This window comes from Phoca vitulina, unplaced genomic scaffold, assembly GCF_004348235.1.
Source record: "Phoca vitulina isolate PV1807 unplaced genomic scaffold, GSC_HSeal_1.0 scaffold52, whole genome shotgun sequence".
Classification (NCBI taxonomy): Eukaryota; Metazoa; Chordata; class Mammalia; order Carnivora; family Phocidae; genus Phoca; species Phoca vitulina.
This window is the reverse complement of record NW_022589755.1, coordinates 8,978,242-9,004,136: the sequence shown is the minus strand read 5'-3', so window position 1 is coordinate 9,004,136 and position 25,895 is coordinate 8,978,242. Positions and strand designations below refer to the sequence as shown.

The 25,895-nt window shown below is 52.2% G+C and overlaps 1 protein-coding gene across 1 annotated transcript; it reads right to left on the bottom strand.

Moving 5' to 3' along the window:
- Positions 1-285: 285 nt before the first annotated feature.
- Positions 286-24,096, bottom strand: NOVA2 (NOVA alternative splicing regulator 2). Its single transcript, XM_032388400.1, has 4 exons — positions 23,944-24,096; positions 15,081-15,224; positions 9,781-9,947; positions 286-1,755 (listed from the first exon to the last, which is right to left on the bottom strand). The coding sequence occupies exons 1-4, from the start codon at positions 24,026-24,028 to the stop codon at positions 673-675; spliced, it is 1,479 nt and encodes a 492-aa protein (XP_032244291.1). The 5' UTR covers positions 24,029-24,096; the 3' UTR covers positions 286-672.
- Positions 24,097-25,895: the final 1,799 nt, after the last annotated feature.

Below are 25,895 nucleotides of genomic sequence, written 5' to 3'. Positions count from 1 at the left end.
GAACTCTGGGGTCCCTGCTCCAAATACCCCATTTCAGCTCAGACTCCTCGGCTACCTCTACTCCCATCCCTTCTCTCAGATCTGGAACTGAAAGCAGGAGAGGTGGGGTGTTGTTTGGGGGAGGCCCCTCATTCTAGGTGGCCCAGAGGCTCCCTCCCCTCCTCCCATATGGAAACAAAAACTTACAAAGGGGGAAAAAAATCCTTACAAAAAAAAAAAAAAAAAAAAAAAAAAAAAAAAGAAAAAAAAAAAAAAAAAGGAAAAAAGAAAAGAAAAAAAAGAAAAAAGAAAAAAAAAAAGGAGGGAAAGAAAGAGAAAATAACGCTTTGTTTTCTATTAAAATCAACAAAATGCAATATATACAGATATCACACAGACCCGGGCCCTGGGAGTGGAGGGTCAGGCCCAGTCAAGCATAGGGAGGAAGGAAGAAGGGTCAGTTCAGAGCTGGGGAGGGAGCTTCTGGGCCCCATCCCCAGCCATCACTCAATCCTGCCTATGACTACCAGAAGGAGCGGGGGGTGCAGTCAGGCTTACCCCAGCCCCATCCCAGGAGGAGCAGGACTACACCCGAGCTGAGGTCAGGAGTTGGGGGTGGGGGTGGGGGAGGGGAGGAGAAGGAGGAGGAGGAGAAGGGGCCGGGAGGAGGGGTGGGAGCACACACCACAGGCCTCATCCCACTTTCTGGGGGTTTGAGGCCCTCACTCCCTGCTCGTAGGTGACCCGCTGGCTGATGAGGTATTGAGCGGCTTGCGTGGCCGCAGGGCTGCCCGTGATGGTGACCCGCCGGTTCCGCGTGCCAGGCAGGAACTCTCCCTTCTTGGAGATCTGGATGCGCGCGCCTGTCAGCTCCTGGTACTCCACCAACGTCTTGCCCCCTTTGCCCAGGATGGCCCCCACCAGGTTCTCAGGCACCGCAATCTCCACCAGCTCCTTGGCACTCTCAGCTGCCAGCTTCTCTGCCGTCAGGAAGCCCCCGGCGGCCCCGGCCGCGGCTGCGGCGGCCACCAGCGGGCCACCCCCGCCGCCCGCCCCGCCGCCCGCCCCGGCCCCGAGGTAGCCGTTGGCGGCTGCGGCCAAGGCGAAGGACCCCAGGGCTCCGGGGGGCGGGGGCGGAGGCGGGGCGGCCCCTCCGGCGGGCCCGGCCCCGGCCTCGCCCGCGTAGGACGCCAGGAGGTTGGCGGCGGCGGCGGCGGCGGGGTTCGCACCAGCGGCCACGGCGGCCAGGACCCCGGAGGCGGCGGCCGAGTTGAGGCCCAGGCCGAGGGAGTTGGTGTTGTAGCCGTAACTGGCCAACGTGTTAAGCGCCGTGCTGATGGCCAGCAGGTCGGTGCCCGAGAAGGCGGGCAGCGCGGCCGGGAAGGCGCCCACGCCCGCCAGCCCCGCGGGGCCCAGCAGGCCGGAGGCGGCAGCGGCCGAGGCGGCGGCAGCGGCGGGCAGCACGTCGGCGGGGCTGGCGTACGGTGAGCCGGTGGGGTTGGAGTTGGCCACGGGGCCGGCCACGTTGGCGTAGCTGATGTTGAGGCAGCTGCTGCTCTGGGGGTCTTCCTGTACCTTCTGCACGATGGCGCTCACGGCCTTGTGCACCTGCTCCGGCTCGCCGCTGACTGTCACCACCCGCTCCTGAAGGTTGATGCCCTCTGGCTTCTGGGACAGCTGCACCCAGGCTCCCGACTGTTCCATCACGGCTTTCACTGTGGCGCCCCCCTTGCCGATGATCAGGCCCGCGGTGCTGTTGGGGACGATCAGCTTGGCCTGCGTGTGGGGCGAGAGGGAGGGGCTTTAGGATGGTGGGTGGAGACTGAACGGTAACATTAGTCTTCAGGCGGCCCTGCTCTCCCGTGTCCCCAGATCGGGCCCGCTGTGCCCCTTGATATACACCGGTATGGTCCTACTGCTTGTTCAAAATGGGGAAATACTTCCATATTGGTTGGTTAAAAAAAAAAAAGAGCCAGTACTCCATGTCCTCTCAGTAGGCTCTCAGCCACCCTGTCCCCTGCCCCTGGGACCCCTGGGATTTCCCTTCCGTCCAGCACCTTAAAGGCTTAATGGCTGACCCAGTGGGTGCCCTCCAGGACAGCGGGTGCTCCCAGCTTGCTTTGGTGCTCATGCCTTCTAGATCATTAAACACTCTGACTCCCAGCCCCAGTCTCACTTTACAGAGGAGCCACTTGAGGCCTACAAGGGACTGGCCCCAAGGCTACCCAGATTGTGGAGGAGTTGTAATCCAGCCTCTTGGATTCCTGCCCCTTCGTGTTTCCCACCCTATGGCAAGGTCATGGCGCTTAACCTCTTTTTGCTATGGGCCAAATTGTTGCCCCCGCCATTCAGATGTTGAAGTCCTAACCCGCAGGACATCAGGATATGACTGTATTTGGAGAGAGGGTCTTTAGAGGCAATGAAGGTTAAGTGAGGTCATTGGGGTGGGCCCTAATCCAGTAGGACTGGTGTCCTTATAAGAAGAAGAGATTAGGACACAGGCACACACAGGAAAGACGGCGTGTGACTGCGGAGGGGAAGACCATCTCCAAGCCCAGGAGAGAGGCCTCGGAAGAAACCAACCCTGCCCCAGATCTCAGACTTCTAGCCTCCGGAACTGTGAGAAAATGAATTTCTGTTGCTTAAGCTACCCGGACTGCCCTAGCAATCTAATGAAGTTGTCCTATCTGTAAAATGAAGATAAAAAAACCTTACATCGGAGACAATCGGGCACTTAAATACAGTCGTCCCCTTCTCCAGTGCAGAAAGGCCCATCCTTTGCCGCTGCAAATCCGATCCATCTTAATTCTGGGGGTGGGGGAGGGGGAGATTTCAAAACCAAAAGTCTCCTTTCACATATCCAAGAGCACTTCTACACATAGGTTCCTGTTGCTCAGTCCTTCCCACGTCCTCTCAGACCTGTGGGTTCCACCCCTTGAAGCCCCTGCCTCTCCTCTCGCCCCTGAGCCAGACACCAGGGGTGTTTGGGAAATTTGTGAGAGCACTTTTAGTTGTCATGACGACTGGGGGGGCAGATGCAGGCATGCAGTGGGGCAGGGCCTTGGATGTTGGCACCCCACAACCTGAGACTCAGCTATTCACAACGTCAAACCGAGGAGAACTGTCCGGGTCCCGTATGACTTTTAAGTGACTCCCTGGACATTCATGTTGGCGAAAAGTCTGTTTATAAATCTCAGAGCCCAGACCTGAACCCGACGGTCCATATAAGTACCTAGTATTTTCTTTTTCCCACGTGTTTAAGATCTACTGAAATTTCCAGGAATGCAACTAATCGGTCAACGAAGGGACGATTTTACTTTGTTTTGTTCTGAGCTTTACCAAGACTGGTTCATCATTATATAAAAAAAAAAACAACAAAACAACCATGACAACAGTAGTAATGCCACGTGTCTTATTTACATCTCCGATATGACACCCTGGATCACTGTGTTTGTCACTGTCTCTCTCAGGCTATGTGAGGTGTGAGCAGCTGACTATTTCATTACTTCTACTGTAGTAATATGTAACATTTACATATTAAAATTCATCTCATTTTATAACACATCACCTTCCTTTTATTTTTCCTTTACGTAAAAAAGTCTTACGGGATAAAGAAAATGTACATAAGTACAATGAAATATTCCTTGGCAATCAATTTAAATGAACAAAGTACTGATCCAGGCTACAACATGGATGAAGCTAGAAAACACGCTGTGTGAATGAAGCCAGACACCAAAGACCACATATTGTAGGATTCCATTTATATGGATGTTCAGAACAGGGAAATCTATAGAGACAGAAAGTAGATTAGTGGTGGCTTAGGGCTGGGGGGTGGTGCTGAGCTGTGGGGATTGAGGAGTGATAGCTAAAGGGATCAAGATTTCTTTCTGAGGAAATGAAATGTTCTAAAATTGATTGTGGGCATGGATGCACAATTCTGAATATAATAAAAACTTTGAACTGCATGCTTTCGATGGGTGAATTGTATGTATGTGGAATTAATATCTCAATAAAACTGTTAAAAATCTTACAGATTTAGATAGGTAATACATCTACATTATATGCACTTTCCATGTACTGAAATGAGTGTGTGTGTGTGTGTGTGTGTAATTTCAGGGGTAAGCGGGCTGGGAAAATATTTGTAGGAGAAAGAGGACATGGGATTTGACAAGCCTGAGAACCACTGCTCTACTTGCTCTGTTCTTTGTTGATCTGACTTCAACTTTTCCCTCCCTCCCTCTTGCTGACTTCATGGCAGGCGTACTAACTCCCTGCTGTTCCTTCAAGTCACAAGCTTGGTGCAGATTCAGGGCCTTTGCACCCGCTATGCCCTCACTTAGAATGCTCCTTCCCAGAAAAGGAGGCTCACCTCTCTCATCATTCAGGTCTTTGCACAAATGCACCCCCTTAGAGAGGCCTTATCACCCCAATTATCAAAGCTTGTTTATTTGCTTATTTTATGTCCTTAGCACAGACACCTCCAGACTTGTATCCAGCTGCTAACCTCAAATCTCTAGAATGATGTCGAATGGACACTGCAAACTTAAAATCCAAAGTGGAACTCCTCATCTGCTCAAATGTGTTTCTACCACGGTCTTCCTCATTTCAGTATGTGGAAAATGCACGCTTTCACTTCTCAGGCTCAAGACTTAGGAGTCCTCTCTTTTCCTCCCACTCAACATCCAATCAGCAATTCTGTTGTCTCTACCTTCAAAATACATAGTAAATGGGGCGCCTGGCTGGCTCAGTCAGTGGAGTGTGTAACTCCTGATCTCGGGGTTGTAAGTTCGAGCCCCATATTGGGTGTAGAGATTACTTAAAAAAATAAAATCTTAAAAAATATATATATGGTAGACTATTCTAGATTAAAAGACACGAACGAGCTATAACAACTCAATGCAATGCATGAATATTGACTGAATCTTGGATAGAAAAATGCTTTATAGACATAAAAGATATTTGGGGACAATGTGAATATGAACTCTTTATTAACTAATAGCATGGAATTGGTGTTAATTTTTGTAGGTGTGATAACAGTAACATAACAATATAGGACATGTCCTCAGTCTTGGGAGATGCATGCCGAAGAACTTGGGTGTGAAGAGTCATGAGGTTTATACTTATTTTCAAATGGATCAGCAAAAACAAACAAACCACCCAACAAACAAGCAAATAAAGCCAACCAGTGCTTGTGTGTGTTCGTGTGCGTGTGTGTGTGTGTAAAGAGATAAAGCAAATGTTAACGATTGGTGAATCTAAGTGCAGTGTATAGGGAATTCATTGTATTATTCTTCAACATTTTCAAAATAAAAAGTTAGGAGAAAAAAATGCCCCAGGACTCTTTCCCCCTCTTTTTCTGCTTTATTTTTCGTCATAGCACTTTTCACTCTCTGACATTTACTTATTCACTTGCTTGTTTTCGGTTTCCCCATGAAAGAATGTAAGATCTACAAGGGTAGAGATTTTTGTCTGTATTGTTTACTACTTGGTTCTCGGTGCCTAGGGGAATGCCTCGTAAGCATTGAGCAAAGAGTGTGTGAATGGACGGATGGATGGATGGATGAAAGGAATGGTGATGTGCCCACAGGACCAAGCAGGAATGAGACTGGATGGAGGTGACGAGGTGTATCTCACCTATGGTGGTGGTGGTGGTGTGTGTGTGTGGAGGTGTGTGTGTGTGTGTGTGTGTGTGTGTGGAGGTGGGGAGGTAGGGTGCTGTGCATTTCGGTACACAAACTCAGCCTGATCAGAGTTTTTAGATTAATTGGACATTCTGATTTGTAAAATGGGAAGCACCTTAGTTTTTATCTATTGGCTACCGCTTCAAAAGGTCTATGAACTACTGTGTAGTAGCAGACCACTAGTTTGCAGTTTGTGCATACGAATCCCTGAAAAGCTGCTTTGGACTCTGGAGACACTTGCTCAGGTTCGAAATCCTGGCTCCACCACTAATGCTGAGCAAGGGACCTAACCTCTTTGAGACTGAGTTTTCTCATCTATAACATCCATCCCTCCTCCACAGAATTATTGTGAAGGCTAACTGAGATCATTCATGAAATGATGAGCTTGATTGAAGGGCTAGTGCCCCTTAGTTATGTTTCTGCTTGGCCCTTATGGGCATGTCATCATCCATTTATTCAAACAAGCAACATTTGCTGAGAACCTACTATGTGCAAAGCATAGGGTGCCATGTGAGTGTGCAGGTAATATGTGCTCATAGTAGGTACTCAAGAAATGGTTGTTGTCATTGTTACCTCCATGGGCAGACCTGGATTTAAATCTCATATCTGTGGTACAGTTGCTCTGCAAAATAGTCTGACAATTCTTCCAAAGGTTAGACATATCATCTGACCCAATTCCGTCCATAGATATATACTCCAAAGAACTGAAAACCATACCCACACATATGTTCATAGCAGCATTCTTCATAATAGCTAAAAAGTAGAAACAACCCAAATGACTATCAACTGAGAGACAAAGTGTGGTATATCCGTACAGTGGAATATTATTTGGCCATAAAAAGGAATTAAGTTTTGATATATGTTACAATACAGATTAATCTTGAAAACGGTATGCTAAGGGAAAGAAGCCAGACACAAAAGGCCATGTATTATGTCATTCAATTTATATAAAACATCCAGAATAGGCAAATCCATAAACACCAAAAGTAGGTTAGTGGTTGGGACAGGGAGGGGGAGCTGGGAGAATGGACAGTGACTGCCAAAGAGGATGGGGCTTCTTTTCGGAGTGGTGAAAACGTTTTGGAATTACATTAGGTGATCAATGCACAACTTTGTGAATATACTAAACACCACTAAATGGTATACTTTAAAATGGTGAACTGTACAGTATGTGAATTATACCTCAACTTATATATTAAAAAAAATCATCAGAAAAAAGTCTGACAAGTCAAGAGGATAGAACAGAATGCATGAAACCAGACCTAAGAGTCAAGAGGTATTCAGTATGATACAGCATTTCAGAGGGAAAAAGGAAGGATGAAGTAACTGTTCACCAAGAAATGGTAAGAGCAAATGCCTTCACCTTTCTGCACCTCGTTTCCTCTCCTCCAACATGGACGTAACCACAGCTACTCCATACAACCATTGGGAATAGTCAATGACTGGAGTGGCAAATGGTTAACTGTCTTCATGATAGGCCCAGGTGGTAGACCCACAGCATCTTAGAGAGATCACAGGTGCAGTTTCATAGAATCCTGGAGTGCCAGGATGTCAGTCAGAACAGTAGAATCTTAGAATAATGTACATCGAGAATCTTGAAATTACAGAGCCATAGAATTGTAGGAGTTTTAGGGCCAGAAAGACCTCAGAGAACATCTGTCCCCATGATTTGCAAGTCTGTGGAGATTTGCAAATAGTAATAGTATAATAATAATTATATAGCTAACAGTCTTTCCATTTGCCAGACACTTTGGTAAATGCTTTTATATAGTCACTTAATCTCTACAACAACCCTACAAGAATAGGCAGGCACTTTTATTATCGAATTTTATGGCTTGGAAAGCAGAGGCAAGAGAGGTTAAGAAACTTGCTCAAGGTCACACAGATAGTAAGTAATAGAGCCAGGATCTGATCCCAGTCCAGAATCTGTGTTCAGATTCCCAAGCCTTCACTCCAGAAATTCTGATTCAGTGGCTCTGGGCTGGGACCCAGGAATCTGCATTCTAAGCTACCTAGATGATTCAGATACCAGCCAGGACTGAGAACCACCAGTCTAGCCCAGAGGTGGCAAATTGGTGGTCCTCAGGCCACAGGCAGCCCACAGCCACATAGTGGTTTTAAGATTGAGCCAACCTTTAAAAACCAGTTGATGTCAAATATTTCTGGCTTCTTCTGAAAAATTTGTAAGATGTGGCAACACTTTGTCTACATTCCCAAAGGGCAAGAATTGAGTCGAGTTGAGTAGCAGCTGCCCCCTTTAGGGATGGCATTATATCTCTTTGAGGAGGCCAGAGTCCCCAATTCTTTATGCTCCCTTGCTGAATCTTGGAGGCATTTCAATTTATAATCCCTGATTTGGCCCAGCTTCCACACTGTAAAGAAAGGAAACTGAGGCTTACAGAAGGGAAAGGAACCTAGGGTAACACAGCAAGTCCAATGTAGAAAGAGAGTAGACCCGTCTCCTGACTTAAAAATCCCATAATAATATCAGCAGCTAACATTTTTTGAGAACTTTCTATGAATTAGGCATACATGCTAAGTCCTTTTCAAACATCAGTGAACACTGATCACTGCCCTTAAGTAGGTGCCATAATGAATCTCATTTTGCTGATGAGAAAAATGAGGCATGGAGAAATCAAGTCACTTGTTCAAGGTCGCACAGGTCTAAAGAAGTATGTTATCGGAGTAAGATTCAACTCAACATCTGACTCCAGAGCCTGAGCCTTCAGCCATTATCTTTCATTCTTTAGAGCCCCCTAAGTAATAAATAAGGAGAGGAAAAATCCTGGTTCTATAACCTTTCAATTCCACTATCTCAGAGTTCCTGTGGATTAGGGGGTGGGGTGGAAGGATCAGGCACAGATGGTGCTGACCCCATTTTCCCTGAAACATGTGCAAACCCTTCATGAACTCTGAGCCCTTTGTGGCAGCGACCAAAGTAGAGGGAAGAGGCAATATCCTTGCCACCGTGTAAACGGTGTGGCCTGCTGGTGGGAAGGGATTCGGGAGAGACCTGGCAGAGCCTCTTCAGCACCAAGGACAGCAGCCGTGCTCCAAGCTCCAAGCCCCAAGCTCGAAGTCTTTTTTGGGAATAATTCGCTTGGCAGCATTCTTCCAGGGCTTTCCGCCCACCGTTTCCCCAGGAGCTTGGGGGAACTCAGGTCCATGGTTTCTCCCATCTCAGGGTAACAAGAATTCCAGATTCCTTTTACCAAGGGTCTCTCTCTCGTCTTTGCTTCTAGGCAGACGTTAAGGAGCCCTCACAAGTGGCCTGTCCTCCTGCCAGGGGCTCTGGCCCCTCTGCATCTTGTGTGCAAGTATATGGGAGTGGGGAAGGGGAGAGAAAACGGGGAGTGTGCGCAGCTCCGCTCCCCTCCCCTCCACCTCCTACCCATCCAGGGCCATGCCAGGGGCTTTGCAGCAAGCCCACCTGCCCGGTGAGCGCCAGGGGCTTTGCAGCAAGCCCACCTGCCCGGTGAGCACCGTGGTCATGGCAACCAGAGAGGCCAGGGTAGTGATTGGTCCGCTCCCTGCCACGCCCCTACGCCACCGCTTCCCCGTAACTGAGGCAACCAAGAGGCGTTGCCCTCCTTCCATCCCTCCTAGAGAGGGCTGTGTAGGAGAGGGACCTGCCCCCTCTCTCTCGCTAGCAAAACACCCATTTCTCCAAAATGGTGACTTACCCCATACCATAATTAATGGAGAGAGGGAGTATGAGGCCATTTCTAAACTCTTCTGGATGTGAATGGGTTGTCAATGAACTCACTTCCGGTGAGAACAGGAAGTGGGAGGCAGGTTGCTCTGGGAGACAATGGGATGAGGTGGAAGGAAGGAGAGGAGAGGGTCTAGAGAATCCCAGGAAGGAGGGATGCGGGGGGGGGGGGGTGTGTGGGACAAATTCTCCCAGACCTTCACTCTCTCTCCGCGTCAAGCCCACTCTAAGAGGTTTGGAGTCCCTAGGCTGACTCCTTAATAATACAACTGCTACCATGTATTTGATTGACAAACGTCTTATCGGCGTTATCCCATTCCATTCCCACAGTAATCCAGTGATATGGGAGAAGTGTCTTCTCCCGAACCTCACCGGCTTTACAGAAACCCAGTCTTTGCCCCTGCTGACCTGCTTGGCTCTGTCGGGGTTCATCGTGGTTTGGGGTTGAAGGATGTTGACCACCTCAGGCTTGGTCATTGCTTGTGGGATTTCTCGGACCTTCTCAGCAATAAAGCTGTGCACAGCATTCAAGGCCTCTGCTGTGCCCTGTACCAGGCATACTCGTTCTGTGGTTCCTGTTGAGCAAGGGAGAGAGAGGGCACCCTCATCACACAGGAATGGGAAGATTCCTGGGAGACAGGCCCCATTTAATGGAAAGAGAAAACCTAAATCTAGAAAGTGGACCTAACTGGGCCCAGGTCACATGGGTAAGCCTGGGGAAGCTGGCATGGACTCCCAGGCCATGATGGGTAGCTGGGAAAGTGAGTGGAATGCCTGTTTTATAATCTGCACTCCATGTCCCTCCCCCAAAACAACCCCAGGGGATGGAAGAATGATACTTAAGTGCTTTGCGATGCCCACAGCAGCCCTGGGCAGGGGAGACAGGGCTCAGCTGCCTCTTCCCAGTCCTTGCTGGCTCCCGGTTGCTCTGGCAACCATTCACTCACTCCCCCCCCCCAGAAGCCGAGAGCTCAGGCCTGCAACGGTTGCCACAGTAACTGGAACCCCCTTATCGGTCTGGCTGGCCGGGTCCTCAGCCCACCCCCAGGGGGACGAGGGACGAAGCCCCGTTGCCGTGGCAACCCCTGAAAGCCTGCAGCGAAGGCCTCTGGGCTTTTGGAGAGGATGGGGAAGGGCTGGGGGATGGGGGAGACAGAAGAGAGGCCAGAGTGCCCGCCTGGACCCACCAGATGGAGGGCTGAAGGGTGGGGGAGGGCAAGGGTATGGACAGGAGAGAGCAGAGACAACTCATGGAAGGGTAGGGACTCAGGGATGGAGAAAGGAGGGTGAGGTGGATGCCTTTGCTGGAGATTGTCTAGATTTTGGCTGCGGTTCTAACCTAGGCATCCTCACTCTGTGTGTGTGTGTGTGTGTGTGTGTGTGTACACACTAGAGGTAGGGAGGCAGTGGGGAGAAGAGAAGCCAACTCTGGGTGATGTTGGGATATATGTGTGTGGGACAGAGACTCTGGGTGACACTCTGACCAGTGCGACTATATCTGTGAGGCTGTTTGGGTGAGTGGTACGTGTGTGTGTGTATGTGCACGCATGCATGTCCATGCATGTGTATACCTGGGCTGGACTGGTTAAATTATCTTTATCTGTGTATGTGTATAAGAGAAAGAGTGGGAGAGACTGAGATGTCAACAGACAGTGTGACACAATGAATCCCGTAAAGCTATGTGCACTCTTGCACATGGGAAAGACTTTGGGTGTCACCATGATGTTCAAGGTTATGGATATACTGTTTGTGAGACCGAACTGCTTGTCCAGGAGAGTTTGAGAGAAAGAAACAAAGAGTCTCATGAAGCAGCACTGGGGCTGTATGATGAATGAATATCACTTTGAGACTGGATGTCAGCGTGAGTGTTGGCAGCAAAGAGACAACCAGACACCTTTCGGTGTTCAAAAGACTATTTGGATGACTGGTGTGTGATATGTGTGTATATGTGTGTGAACCTGTGCGTAGGAGACAGACAGACAAGACTCTATCATTGGTGTGTGTCAGTGTGAGCAAGAGTGAGAGAGAGAGACCGACAGGCAGACTCAAGTGTCAGTATGACGGGAGGACTGGTGTGTGTGTGTGTGTGTGTGTGTGTGTGTGTGTGTGTGTATCTGGGTGTATATGCATTACAGCCGGACAAAGACGGCTCTACCGTGACCATGGTGTGACAGGGTGTGTGCCCGGCTGAGCTGTGCATGTTTGGTGCGTGGAGTGGGTGTCTGTCTCTCTCTCTGGGTGGGACTGTCTGCAGGGGCCAGTTAGCTCCTGGGTCTGTGAAAGGTCTTGAGTGTGCGCCAGGTTTCATGTGCCTGAGTGTCTGGGACATTTGGGGATGAGGGTCCAGTCTCCTGTGGGCATTTTAGCGCAGCATGATGGTGCCACCATCCTGACCCCTCGCTGGCCGTCTCTCAGCCTGGCATGCCAGTCTCACCATGTGTCCGGGTGTCACTGTCTTGGGGGCACTTGGATAGTTGACATCCTCCCTCTCCTCTGGGCCACTGTTCCTCACTTATTGCCCCCAACCCCAGAACAATGGACTGGTCTGAGCCAAGGGTGAGTCAGCGTGCAGGCTGCCTCCGTCTGGGTGTAAATAGGAAAGGGTGTGGGTCAGGGTGGGAACTTGGGGGGGGCGGGGTAGCCCTAGGGAGAGCCTGGCTGAAATGGCTCTGCTCTCCACTTCTGCGAGGATCCCTTCCAGCTCAGGGAGGCTGGGATTTCCCACCCTTTGTGGTTCCCAACTGGGGTCCACGAGGGCTTTGGGGGGCTCGGTTAGCCCCTGAAAGAGTGTCCAATAATGACAGCTGGTGCTTACAAAATACCAAGTGTTAGGCACTATTCTAAGCACTTTGTATATATTTGTGCACTTCAAGTAGGAGGTAGGCAATATTATTATTCTCAATTTACTGCTAAAGACACTGAGGCACAGAGAAGGTTTGGGATCTGTCCAAGTTCACTCAGCCAGTAGTGAAAGTTCAGGGTTTCGAACCCAGGTGTCTGGGTTCAGAGTCTGGGCTTTTAACCACTGAGCTACCCTGTGCTCAAGCTGGGGTGTGCGGACTCTTGTGTGTGTTTGTGTGTGTGTTGGGAGAAAAGCATAAGATGACTCCATTTTTGCTACTGTATTTTTGATAGTAAAAAAGAATATGTATGGATTTATTAAGTAATCACTTAAGATTTTGTACTTCAAGGCAATATGTTATAAATAAATTTTTTTTTTAAAGTGTGTGTGTTCTGTGCTTTTCTTCTGGGGACAGAGCTTCAGGCAAATGCTCAAAATCAGAAGGAGTTTGGAATCACTACGGTGTTTGAGTGGATGGACGGAAGTCTGTGTGTGTGGCTTTGGACAGCTGCCTGCTTCTTTCTGGATCTCAGTTTTTCCATGTATGATCTGGAAGGATAGAGTCTGGGGCTTGGTGTTTCCTGTACCAAGGAGGGGACACCCTTTGTGCTCTGCCCCTCCCTTGGGGTTAAGGGTCAGGTAGGTTTTTGTTTCATGTAGTAGACACAAGTGCAGTGTGTGTGTGCGTGCGCACGTGTGTGTGTCCATCTGTCTGTGGGTTTCACCATTGTCATTTCTCATTGTTCTGTATGCTTCAGTCACAGTGAACAAACACCCCCTCCAGCCTTTGAAGATGCTAGTTCATCTTTCCGGAGTACTCTTCCCTGCTTTTATCTAGCTCACTCTTACTTATTGTTCCGGGCCCCTCCTCCAGGAAGCCCTCCCTGACCTTCCCAGGCTGGGTCAGGTGCCCCGTCCGGGCTGCCACCATCCTCTCGGCTTCCCCATCCTAGCCCTGACCACGCTGGGTCATTGCTGGTGTTCAGTCTGCCTTCCCTACTGGGCTGTGAGATCTATGAGGGAAAGGGGCTGTGAGATCTATGTCCTCATCTCTATCCGTAGAACAGGTGCTCAGAGAATGCAGGTTGAATAAATGAATGAAAGGGTGTTAGTTAGCCAGGAGCAGAGGGAAATACGCTCTTCGTTTCAAGCAGTAGCATTTTCATTTCTTGTGTTCCTGTGGGTCCTGGGAAGTCCTAGGGGCAGGACTAGGATGTAGGGGGCCGTGTCCCGAATCTTGGAGCTGGCACAAGCCATATGATCTGGAAATCCCATGTCAGCAGTGGGGGGGCGGTGCTGGATGCCCGTCCTGGGGCTGGGGAGAGATGCTGGTTCACGTTGCTTGTTTGAATAGTATTTGGCCCAAGAAAGCCAATGACTGTCCCATCCTCTGGGGTTCTCAGCTGCCTGGCCTATGCGGTGTGTCACTGAGTTGGGAGGAGAGGATGTGTCTCATGTCACAGAATGTGATCCAGGCATAAGGAACCAAGTGTCCTCGGATAAATGCCCCAAGCAGAGGTCTTATCCGTATCTTGTAGCCTAGGGGGCATGTGAGGGAAACTGGGCCAGGGTGGAAGAGGAAAGTGGGGTTGGGGGGTGTGCCTGGTTCCCTGGACGCTTCTCTAAACCTCTTGCCAAAGCTGCTTAGTGAGATGGGAGGCAGGGCAGGTGGAGGGAGGAGGGAGAGAGAGAGAGAATATGAATGTGTCCTGACCCTGGGCTCCAGCTCTGGTGTTTGACCTAAAAAATCCAAGGGGATTAAGGATGAACTAGAATCAGCTCTGGACCAAAGATGCAATTCTGGGGGCCTTCCCTGGGGGCCATCCTTAGATGTCAAAGCCCAGGCATTGGTCTTGGGAGGGGAAGATGGATGGGGTGACAGATAATGCAGGGAGCAGTAGAGAGGGAGTGGAGGGGTCTTGGAAATGTTATGGTTGTAGGGAGAAAGAGAGCTGGGGGGGAGGCAGAAAAGGGGCTGGGTTTGGAGGAAGGAAGGAAAAACGTGGGGGCTGAGACTGGGAAGGAAACATGAAGGGAGAGGTGGGTGAGAGGGGCAATCCAGCAGATCGTTGAGGTGCTACTGAATATTGTTGAGTGGATGACTGACCAGAGAGAGTTCAGGAGCAAGAGAAAGAAAAACATGAGATTATGAGAGGTGGAGGGCAAGGAAAAGATGGGGCGAGGGGTGGGAAGACAAGAAGGGGAGGACAGAGCAGGGAGGGAGGGAGGAAGAAAAGCAGAGACGGACAGGACAGATGGATGGGGACAAGGGGTGCGGGACATCCAAACAGAATCAGAGAGATAGAAGCAAAAAAGAGGAGCCAGAGAGAGGTGGATGGGAATGGAGACTCAGGGAACAAGAGATGGGAAAGTCAGAAACAGAATGAGAGAGACGTAGGAAGAATGACACAGACAGAGAAAACCAGCGAGACTCAAACTGGGCAAGATGGGGTAACAGAGAAATCCAAAGGGAAAGAGTGGGGGGAAAGAAGTGTGTGTGGGGTGGAGTGTGCAACACGCTGGCTGGCCCCCCAACCCCAAGGGACACCCTGACACCTGCCTCCCTGCCCACCCTCCTCCAGCAGCTCCAACTGACCCAAAGAGGCAGGTGTGTGGGAAGGGGCACATCTGCCAGCACATCATGCAAATGCGCTCATGAATATGCAGCAGGCCCATTGTCTTGCCCTGCCCCCACCCCCATCTGCTCAGGCGTGGCCCCTGGGGCTGAGGGCAGCTCTGTCCCCTTAGGAGGAGGGGAGGCCCCCCATCACTATGACTGCCCCAAGGGCAGCTCTTCTTCCCCCTTATCCAGGGCCCAGGTGGGAGGGACAGGAGGCCAAGGGCAGAGTCCTGGGCCAGGGCTCACCCGGATAGAAGTCTTTGGACTTAGAGAGCTTGATGGTGGCTCCTGTCTCCTTCTGCAGCTGCACGATGGTCTGCCCGCCCTTGCCAATGATGGAGCCTGCCGCGTAGCTGGGGATCAGCACCTTCAGGAAGTATTCGCCTTCCTCTGCAGGGGCACATGGGTAGGGGAGGTAAGGGAGGCAGGGGAAGGGGTCTTCACCTTCGGCATGGTGTGGGCAAAGGAAGCCACCGGCATCACGGGAACATACAGGAGCAATGGCCAGGAGAACAGCAGCAGGGAGAATAATACCAATAATGATCTTTATTCATTCACTTGCTCATTCATTCATTCATTCATTCCACGAATAGTTACTGAGCACCTGCTGCCACATGCTTGGCACTATTTTAGTGAAACAGCCATGAGGAAAACAGACAAACTCCCTGATTTCACAGGCAAATGAGGCAAATAAGGCCGAGAGAGTTTCAGTGATTCAGCCAAGAGCTCACACAGCTACATTCTTCTAGAGTGGGGGAGACAGACAGTATGTTTTATGTTGGATGGCGGTCAGCACCAAGAAAACAAAAAGGGGCAGGAGAAGGGAAGGGGGATTGTAGGGGCTGCAGTGTCAGATCCGGTGGCCAGGAAAGCCCTCCCCAAGAATGTGGTATCCTTTGTTTAACAAACACTTCTACAGAACCTAGTATACACTAGACTCTGTTCCAAGTACTACACAAATACTAGTTCTTTTAATTTTTCACACTGATGCTATGAAAGAAGTACTTTGCAACCTGGCTTTAGAGTCCAGGCTCTAGACCCTTATGACTGATTGTTTCCAGGCTGTGGAGGTGGGAATGGAACCATGTGGCTCTGTGGGAGAGCAAGTGCAAAGGCCCTGGGATGGGATTGTGCCTGAGTTGTCCGAGGGAAGGTGAGGTAGCCAGTGTAGCTGGGGCTGAGGAAGAGAGGTGAAGAGTGGAAGGGGATGAGGGCTGGGAGGGGTGGTGGTAGTGGTGGGGCCATGGTGAGATTTTTGATTTTTACTCCAAGTGAGATGGGAACCATGGGAACCAGAGATGGCTCTGAGCAGAGGAGGGATGGGATCTGACTTAGGTTTCCAGAAGATCCCTCAACACTCAGTATGGACCCTGTACTGTGATTAGTGCTTTGCAAGCTTGACCTCAACCATTCCCTACAACTCCCAATGAGGGGGGTATAATGAGCTCCATTTTTACGTGGGAGGAAACTGAGGCATGGAAGTGGTGAAGGCACCAGCCCAAGGTCAGCTGCCCAAGGGCACCAAGAAAGTCACTGGCTTGAGATTCCAATGCAATTCTGCTTCATTCTTGGCCCTCACTTGCTTAGCACCTTCCGATGCTGGTGGCCAAAGACAAATGCACTCAAAGACAGTCTCCAAGACCCAGGGGTGGCGAGGTGGTGCCAGTGGTCACTTGTGGGACTGTGGCCATTCTTTGTTATGGACCAATTTTCTTGGTCATGTGTAAAGCGCTTTGTTAATGCACTCAAGGCACATGCTTAACCTCTCCTACCTTTTAACCCAACTGTTGTCCCTAAGTTCTCATAGGGTAGAAATTCTGGAGCCTTCTCAGCATAAAACCCTCTGTGATTTGGCCCTGCACTTCTTTCCAACTTCACGCCCTCATCTTCCTCCACGTGCATCAGACCTACTTCCTCTTTGTTCCTTAAACGTTCCCTCCTCCCACCCACCTCAGGGCTTTTGCACGTTCCTTTTGCTTGGAACTCCCCTCCCCCAGTGAATTCCTCTTGTCCTTCAGGTCCCCACTCAAATGTTGCTTCTTCTTGGAAGCTTTCTTTGAACCCTGGGGAGGAGATGGATCCCCTCCCGTTCGTTTTGTGCCTTCAGAGCAATGTATCACATTAGTCCACTGGAGCTCACCCCTGTGTCCCAGGGACTCATGCCATGGCCCAGCACACAGTAGGCATGCAATAAACACTAGATAAAGGAAAGGAGGAGCCAGGTCACTCTGCTTCCAAAGCTTAAGGTCTTAAAACATCCCCCAGTGGTTTTTAAATTTTTTTCTTTTTAAGCAAAGGAAGCCTATTTTCAATGTCTCACATGAAACTCCAACACACAGAGCAGATAAAAGAGAAACTGTTCTGGTAAAAGTGGGGGCAGGGCGGGGGGACCGGGAGCCCTGCCCATGTCTGCCTGATCTCTTAAGATTGAAGGTTCTGGGCTCCCTGATGTGTTAAGATGGGGGTATAGGGGCGAGGGGCTGGATGTGGCTTCGCAGGCATGGGGAGGGGGTCCAGGATGAAGGGGTTGTCCTGAGCCCAAGGCAATCCACTTAAACTTGCCTCATCAGACCATTAAACCTATTAGGTAATTAGCCCCCCAGAGTGCCTTCCCATCAATCATCCTGACCCCCCTGAATTCACTTTCTTCCCTGGGCTCACAGAGGCAGCCTCTTCCCTGCCCCCGCCCCGTCCCTAAACCTGTCACAGAGATGGGGGACCAGTCCTCCATCCCTGAAAGGCTCAGAAAGATGGGGAGGGCATTCTCCCAAAGGACTCCATCCTCTTTTTCCTTCTTTGACTTCAATCCCTATTTTCTCTCCAGCCAGGGCCTCTTCCCCAACTTCCTTCTTGAAGGTGGAAGGTGTTCATCTACTCTGAAGAAAACTGGGTACACCCCCCACCCCATTTTCTGTGCCCTCTGCCTTCCCCTTCTCCAGGAATCTCTGTATGCAACAGCAGAAACAGCCTTAGACTGAGTGTGAATTTTGTCCCTGACGGACCACGGGGCCTTGGGCAAACCACCTCACCTCATGGGGCCTGAGTGTTCTCATCGGCACAATGGGGACGTGATGGCACTACCTCAGAGGGCTATGGTAATTAATTAAGTGATAAGCCGTAAAATACTTAAGATGGTCTCGGGCACGTGGAGCACTTGAGAAATGTTCGCTATCATTACCTCCACCATCATCATGACCATTACTGATGTCAGGAACACAAGCAAAGTTCTTCTCACAGCGTCTGGCCCAGGGTAAGTGCTCTACAAATGGGGAGACGAGCCTCTGAGGTCTGAGGTTTTCATTGAGTGATGGGAGAAGGAGGGGAGACCCCACTTCCTTCATCATTTGCCCCCTGGGGGCTGTCCCAGGCCTTTCTCTGCTTCTGGGAGGAGGAACGAGCTCTCGCTGATGGAAGCAAGACCCTGCCCAGCATCTCTCTGACTCCCTTCCTTCTCATGCCACTTCTTGACTTTGCCCTCGATGTATCCCCTCGGTACTGTTTCCTTCCTTCTCTCCCCCTTCTCTCCCTTCCTCCAACAAATCCTCCCTGAGCACCCACTCTGTGCCAGGCCTTGTTTGAGGTGCTGGTGACACAGCAGGGAACAGACAGTCCATTTCCTTCAAGTCCACTCACTTTTAAAATTTAAATGCATCTCTTTAAAGAGGACACTTAAAAACCACTGCTAATAATCAGAGTCTGAAGCCTGGTTATGTTTTCCCCTCCAGAGCACAGAATATAAACGTACAATGGTAAAAAAAAAAAAAAAAAAAAAAAGTTTGTCCATGGACCCCCTTAAGCCACCTTCTGGGTGCTCGAGGGTCCCTGTATCAGAAGAATGTAAATTGGGAGCCTTCACCTGAGGCTAGCTTCCTATGGAGAATGACTCCCACCTGCAGAAGCTCAGAACTCAGGGCAAGAGTCCCCACTATGGCCAACAGACCCCTCTGACCCTCTTCAGAATCTTCTGCATGTCTTTCCCATTTGGGAGCACTCGTCCCCCACCTTTAACGCCCTGTGTGAGTCCCACGTACCCCAGGAAAAAGCCAGGCCTCTGTTTCCCAGCCTGCTTTGCAGCAAGGGGGGAGACACATACCCTCAGCTGAACCCAGAGCCCCCAGACCTCACATGCTCCCACCCAGTTTGAACAACCAAGTCTCTGCCTGTGAAAAAGTTCTTCCTGGGGCGCCTGGGTGGCTCAGTTGGTTAAGCAACTGCCTTCGGCTCAGGTCATGATCCTGGAGTCCCGGGATCGAGTCCCGCATCGGGCTCCCTGCTCGGCAGGGAGTCTGCTTCTCCCTCTGACCCTCCTCCCTCTCATGCTCTCTGTCTCTCATTCTCTCTCTCTCAAATAAATAAATAAAATCTTTAAAAAAAAAAAAAGAAAAAGTTCTTCCTTCTACTGAATAGGATCTAAATGCCAGAACTCCACACCCACCTATCTCCACCCCCCTCTTAGCTTTTCAACCCTGGGGTTCAGGAAGCTCCCTTTACCCTTGACCATGACTGGAGAACTAGAGATGCCCACTTCTCTCCTGCTGGTTTTCCTCCTGCTACAATGTCAAGCATCCCCTCCCTCTTCTAGTCCCCCACCACCACCTCCCTGTTGTGCCCACTTTCTTCAGAAATGCTTCTGGAGTTTCCAAAGAGCAACCAATACCCCTTAAATAATGGAGACCTACCCAAGAGATTTGGGGTGCTGTGTGATAAGAGCCGCACTTTTTATCAGAGAGTTGACCCTGATAGGTGGTTTTAAAGGTGGAGGGATGTCATTAAGGACAAAGGTAGAGCTGAAGGGGTGGGGGGTGTTGTAGGGATGTTTTCAGTGACAGGAGATCTAGGGGGAACCAGAGTTGGGGTGCCGTGCTCCTGGGACCTGCTCTGGCTTGCGGGTTGGGGACGGAGGTGTTGGTGTGTTCCACGGAGGTGTGAGGCGGCAGGGGTGTGATGTTGACCTTGTTGTGGGAGCGTGTGGGGATGTGGCTGGCGGAAGACAAGAGCACACGGGCGGGGTGCGGTGCGGGGAGCAGCACCGCTCGGGAGGGCAGGGCCGGAAGGTGCGTGAAGCGGTCTCTGTGAATAACGGTGTTGCCCGTTGGCGCGAGAAATGCAATCCAGCCGAAGCTGGGGGGGACGGCATGCCCAAGGTGTGATGCCGTCTTCCAGCTGTGACACTGTCTCTGAGTGAGAGAAAGGTGGATGGGTAGGATTTCCTCGGGGCGAAGCGCCGCGGGATGGTGCAACAGGCCTCCGATGACATTCTGGGTCGGAGGCACGGATAACAGTAGTAAGAACAGCTATTGTGTATTGACGCTTTGCTGTGTCCTTCATATATACAATCTCATTTAACCCACACACCAGCCAGGCTTACAGCTCGCAGCTCCCATTTTCCAGATGAGACTGAGGTCCCACACCGAGCCCATGGCAGTGAGGAGATGGATCCTGGAAGGTCTCACTCTCGGGGCTCTTAACCCTGGTGACATTGTCTTTATGGGAAGCAGGGAGGATGCTGGGAGCAAGACTTGGCGGCTGGAAGCTCGAGGCAGGGCGGGGGGGGTGGGGTGGTCGGTGACTGGTGCGCATGTGCGTGTGTATGTGGGGAGGGAAGTTGCTGTTTCTGTTCATGCGGGGGTGACAGAGGTGGGAATACAGTCAGGAGTATGCCATGCTCGTGGCACCTTAGGAGTTTCATCTGTACTCAAGGGCGGCGGAGGGGGGCATCGTTTGGTATTGATCCGCCCAGACTATAGTCGTTTGTCTCTCTGATGAGTGAGTTCCTAACCCGAGTTTCCATTCAACTTCTTCACCCGAGTCCTCCTGTCCTTAGGTGCCTTGTGTCCCTCTCAATGGCGTCTGGCAGTCATAGTGCCCAGACATCAGTTGGAACAGCCACCATCTCCTCTCTGAGCCCCTGAGAATGGGCAGGAGTGGTAGGCAGGCCGGCGCTGAGGGCAAGAGCTCGATCTGCCCGGTCCGCCACGGCTTGCTGTGACACCCCAGAAGACTCCCTCGACCCTCTGGGCCTCGGTCTCCTCACCCAAAAATGGGGTTCACTATAGCATCTACCCACATAATGGAGCCAGCCTCCCGGATTCGAATCCCAACTCTGCCTCTAATTAGCTGACAGACCTTGGGCAAGTTACTTAACCTCTCTGTGCCTCGGTTTGTCATCTGTTAAGAAGGGTAACATAAAAGAATTGGAAGGATTACATGATTGGTCTGTGCCAAGCATTTTCCATAATACTTCCTGGTATACTGCAGGCCATAGACATTAGCCATTATTATAATTTATTATGGTTAATTATTACATCATAGAGTGTTGGAGAATTACATGAAATATTGCCTATAAAGCAGTGAGCAATAATATTGGTAGTGGTTATTACTATTATCCTTGTAGTTATTGTGATTTTCCCACCTGACAGATGGTGACTCTTGAGGCTCAAGAAAGGGGTGAGGTTGACCCAGCATCCCCCAGTCATGACAGTATTATTGCAAGGAGCCCTCAGTTTTGAGATGAAAGTCCTGGGTCCTTGCCCAATGCTGCCTCCTGACTGTTTCTGTAAATGGAGGACTGTCCCTTTGCATCTCCAGGCCTCAGTTTCCCCACAGGTCACCAGGAGGGGAGGTGGAAGAGTCTGGAGGAGAGGGTCCCTAAGGGCTCATCCTAGTTTTCCCCGCTGCTGAGGGAGGCAGGATGCTCAGTAGCTAAACACATGAGCTCTGGAGCCAGACGGCCCAGGGTTGGATAGATCCCAGCTCCACCAACTTATGAGCTGTGTGACTTTGGGCAAGTGGTTTCATTTTGCTGAGCCTGTTTTCCTCATGTGAAAAAGCAGCTCAAATCATCTCCCCCAGAGGGTTGTATTAGGAAATTAACCCATATCTCAGAGCCTGACTTCTAGTAGGTGCCAAGTACTTGGGCCTGACCGTCCTTGGCAGCATCTCTATTGTTGTGCTCAGAGCAATTAGATTTGGAGCACCTCAGCCCCTTTAAAAGAAGGATGAGACACCTCCCCCCCCCGCACCAAGCAGGGGCAGGGCCGGGCTGCCAGGTCAGGCTCAGGGACCGCCTGGGTCCCCGCCTGGGTCCCCGACTCTCTCCAGGACTGGGAATGGCAGTGGAGCAGGAAGAAGGGAAGGAAGTTGGCTGGGACATATTCATGTGTGTGCTGGGGGTGGGGGGAGCAGGAAGAAGGACAGGAAACTCCCTCCCACCCCTCCCCCAACTTCCCTTTCCTTCAATTTCTGCTGGACACACTCTCACAGGCAGCCAGGGGGTCCCTGATTCCTGTCCCACCTGGACAGGAGTTGGGGGGGGTGGCGCTGGAATGGAGGAATGAGACTTGGCTTGTGTTCCATAGAGGGGAAGAGATGGGAGGTCCCCACCCCACCCACTACAAAGCCTGGTGGAATGGGGAGCATGCACTGTGCCCCAGGTCATCCCTCTCCCATCCGGAGGAAAAGGCCAGAGGAAGCAGATTTTGGCCAAGGTGATAGCAGGGAGGGGCTTGTCTGCTCTGGGGTCTCCCTCCATCCAGGGAGTTAATAGGCTGGGCTCTGAGACTGAGAATCCCTTCCTCTTTCCTGAGTCCCTGGCCAGAGAGACACCCACTAGAGTTTCCAGCTTGTCTTTTATTCTCTGGTACACATACCTCCTCAGGCCACACACACAGTGGGGGCCCTCCTGTCTTACACGCGCATACCTTCTGTGTTGTCAAACACTCAGACATCTCACACACACACACACACACACACGATCCCTTGTCTCTCACACACGCAGAATCACTCCCACATCTCTAGTGGTACATACTCAACCATTTCACACACACCCCCTCCCCTTGTTACAGATATATATATACACACACACCCCTTCCCTTTTCCTACCCCTTGGGTGTCATATACACACATTCCCTGTTCCCTGTCACACGGGCACCCATCCTTCCCTCTCCCTGTTACACACCCTCGTGCAGCTCACCAACAGAGCCCTAAGCTCTCCCGTCATACACCCACCTTCCCTTGTTGCACACGCCCCCTCTGATGTCACTGTCGCACACCTCCATGTGTCACACCCAGCCACAGCCTCTTTGGAGTCACACCCACACCCTTTTCTTGTCACATACCCTCACCGGCCCCCTCTGGTCCCCCCCCCCCCCCCCCCGCCTCCCCCGCCCCCCCCCCCCCCCCCCAGATACGCCTGTGTCACACACATTGAACTGTCTTCCTTGATCCACACAGCCTCTCCTGGCTCACACCCAGAGCTGGCCCATTGAGCTTCCCCCACACACCCCCTTGCATGTCACACACACCCTCTCACTCATGTGTCACACTGCCACAGCCCCCTCTAGGGTGACATGCACACACTTTCCCTTGCCACACGTACCCCTTTGAGGGTCTCAAACACACAGCCCAGCCCCTCATCTCATTCTGTCTCTTACACACACACACACACCTTTCCTCTCATATCCATGATCCCTAATGTCACACATCCAGGCCTTACAGGGCCCACACGCGCACATACACACAAACACACACACACCTCTCCCAGCCACACATTCTCCCACCTAGCTTTACACACCCACCCATTCCTCCATCTCACCCAACACACCCACCCAGCTTGTCCCCACGCACAATCTCACCCATGGCCCACTCATGCCTCCCTCTGGGACAACCCTTGCTCAGGACATCCCCAGGGAGGGAGGCTGGGAAGCTCCAGGTCCACAGGCCTCCTCTTCTCCTTCCCCTCCCCCCCGCCAGGACACGCCAGCCCGGGAACACCCCTGCCCCGAAAGGGTCACATCACACACCCCTCAAGGACACAGAGACGCCCGCCCAGAGGGACCCACGCCCCCCATCCTTTGCGCCCCCCAAGGACACTTACCACCTCCTCCCCCCCCATCCCCTCTCATCGCAGACAAAGCTCCCAGCCCCGGGCAGCGGCGAGAGGGGGAGGGGGTCCGGCCCCCTCCCCAACGCCCCTCTCAGCTCCCGGGTCTAGGGAGGGGCGCCCTTCCCCGCCCCGGAGCCCTTGCACCTGCCACGGCGGGGGGAGGAGGATGGAGAAAGGCGAGGCCCCCTGCCCGCTCCCCCACGCCGAGTCGCAACCCTTTCTCACCTCCCGTGTTGCTGCGCTTGGTGCAGACCACCTCGGGGGGCGTTTCGAGGGGCCTCTTGCGGGAATCCGGGGCCTCGGGCTCCATGGGGGGGGCCTGGGGCGGCGGCTGCTGCTGCTGCGGCGGCTGCGGCGGCGGCGGCGGCGGCTGCTGTGGCGGCGGCGACGGCTGCTGGGGAGGCTGGGGTTGCGGCGGCGGCGGCGGCGGGGGCGGCGGCGGCTGCGGGGCCGCGGAGGCCGTGAAGAGGCCGTGCACCGCGCCGGCGGCCATCATCCTCATGGTCGGGGGGGGGGGGGGGGCGGGGGGGGGGGGGGGGGGGGGGGAGGGGGGGGGGGAGGGGGAGGGGGCGGCGGCGGAGGGATGGGGGAGGGGGAACCCTGGAGAGGGAAGGAGGGAGGGAGCTGGTTCTGGGGGGCTGACAGAGCCTGGAGAGCGGATGTGAGCAGGACGGGAGGGCAGGGGGGGGTCCCCGATAGGGTCCGGAGAGAACTGAGGGGTGGGGTCTCTCTCAAGATTACCGAGGCCAGGGACTGGCCGCGCCACTGGGGGGGGGTCGGGACCCCCTTCTTTGCTCCCCCGGGTGGAGGGCCGAGCCCCCCAGACCCTGCTCGGGGCGGGGGGCCGGAGGAGCGGGACCGGAGGTGGGAGGCGGAGGCAGCCGCTAGTGGGGACCCCGGGGGCGGCGGGTGCGGGCGGCAGCGGCGGCAGGGCTGGCGGTGGCTGCTGGCCCGAGCATCTTCTTCCCGGAGGCTCCCACAGCGGCCTGGCCCCTCCCACCCGATCAAAGCCACGCCCATGCCGGTCAGGGCCGCGCCCTTTGGCGCCCCCATTGGTCCGTCCTTGAAGCCTGGGCCACGCCCCCTGAGTTGACCACGCCCCTTTCGGCGCTGGGAAAGGGACCAGGCTACCCCAGGCTGCAAGGAGGACCCTGGGCTCATCCACACCTTCCCCACCCCTCACCTGTAACGTACGTTTATTGAGCACTTACTGTGTGCCAAGTCCGGTTCTAAGTAAGCGCTTCACAAACCTTACCACGTTTAATTCCCAGAGCAACCGACTCTGTCTGGTACTCTTATTATCCCCATTTTACAGAGAAGGAAACTGAGCCTCAGAGACTTGACGTCACTTAGTCGCGATAAAAATTCTCACTTCACAAGTCTCCCACCTCTGACAGCTGAGAAGTTCTCCCCTCGAATCTTTCATCCGTCTTTTGAAGAATCAACGCAGGATTACTGCCAGGGCCCTGGGGATTGAGTTGAATGAATACCTGTGTTAGGCATGTAGAGCTGAGCTTAACATCCTGTTGGCGCTCAGGTCAATCAACAGCACTTACGAACCACCTACAAGTGTCAGACACTGTCCTAAACACTGGGGTACAACAGGGAACAAAACAGTCTCGGCCCTTGTAGACTAAGGTATTACTATTCATGTCATTAAGAAAACCTGATTTTCAGACAACAAAGCAGACACTCAGGAAAATGGAGTGTGGTTCACCCAAGGGCACACAGGTAGACAGACAGAGGGGAAACTGGGATTTGAACGAAGGACAAGCTTTATTTCAGAACCTGAAGTAGGGGGCCCTTCTTTGGAGTGGATCATTGCTAATATTCACTGTTCTCTGATATATGAATTTTCTTCTCCCTGAATTTCTTGTCTTCAAGGATTCTTCCTAGGTCAGCCAGATGCAAGATTAGGCTCAGAGGGGGCCTGGGTGGGGGTAATTGTGGCAGCTGGGGGGGGGCCTCCCTCTGCTCTATCCCACTCCTGCCCCACCCTTGCCATGCTCTCAGGTCCCCAGGTTGGGGAGGGTAGCAGATGGCCTGGGGAGGATGAAGTGGCCTCCCATCTGTCCCATCCCCCCCATTGTCCCCGGAGCCAAGGGGGATTCGAGGGGGTTGTGGTCCACTGCAGTCTGGATCCTCCCCCTCCATCTTCCTGGAGGGAGCTGAGGAGC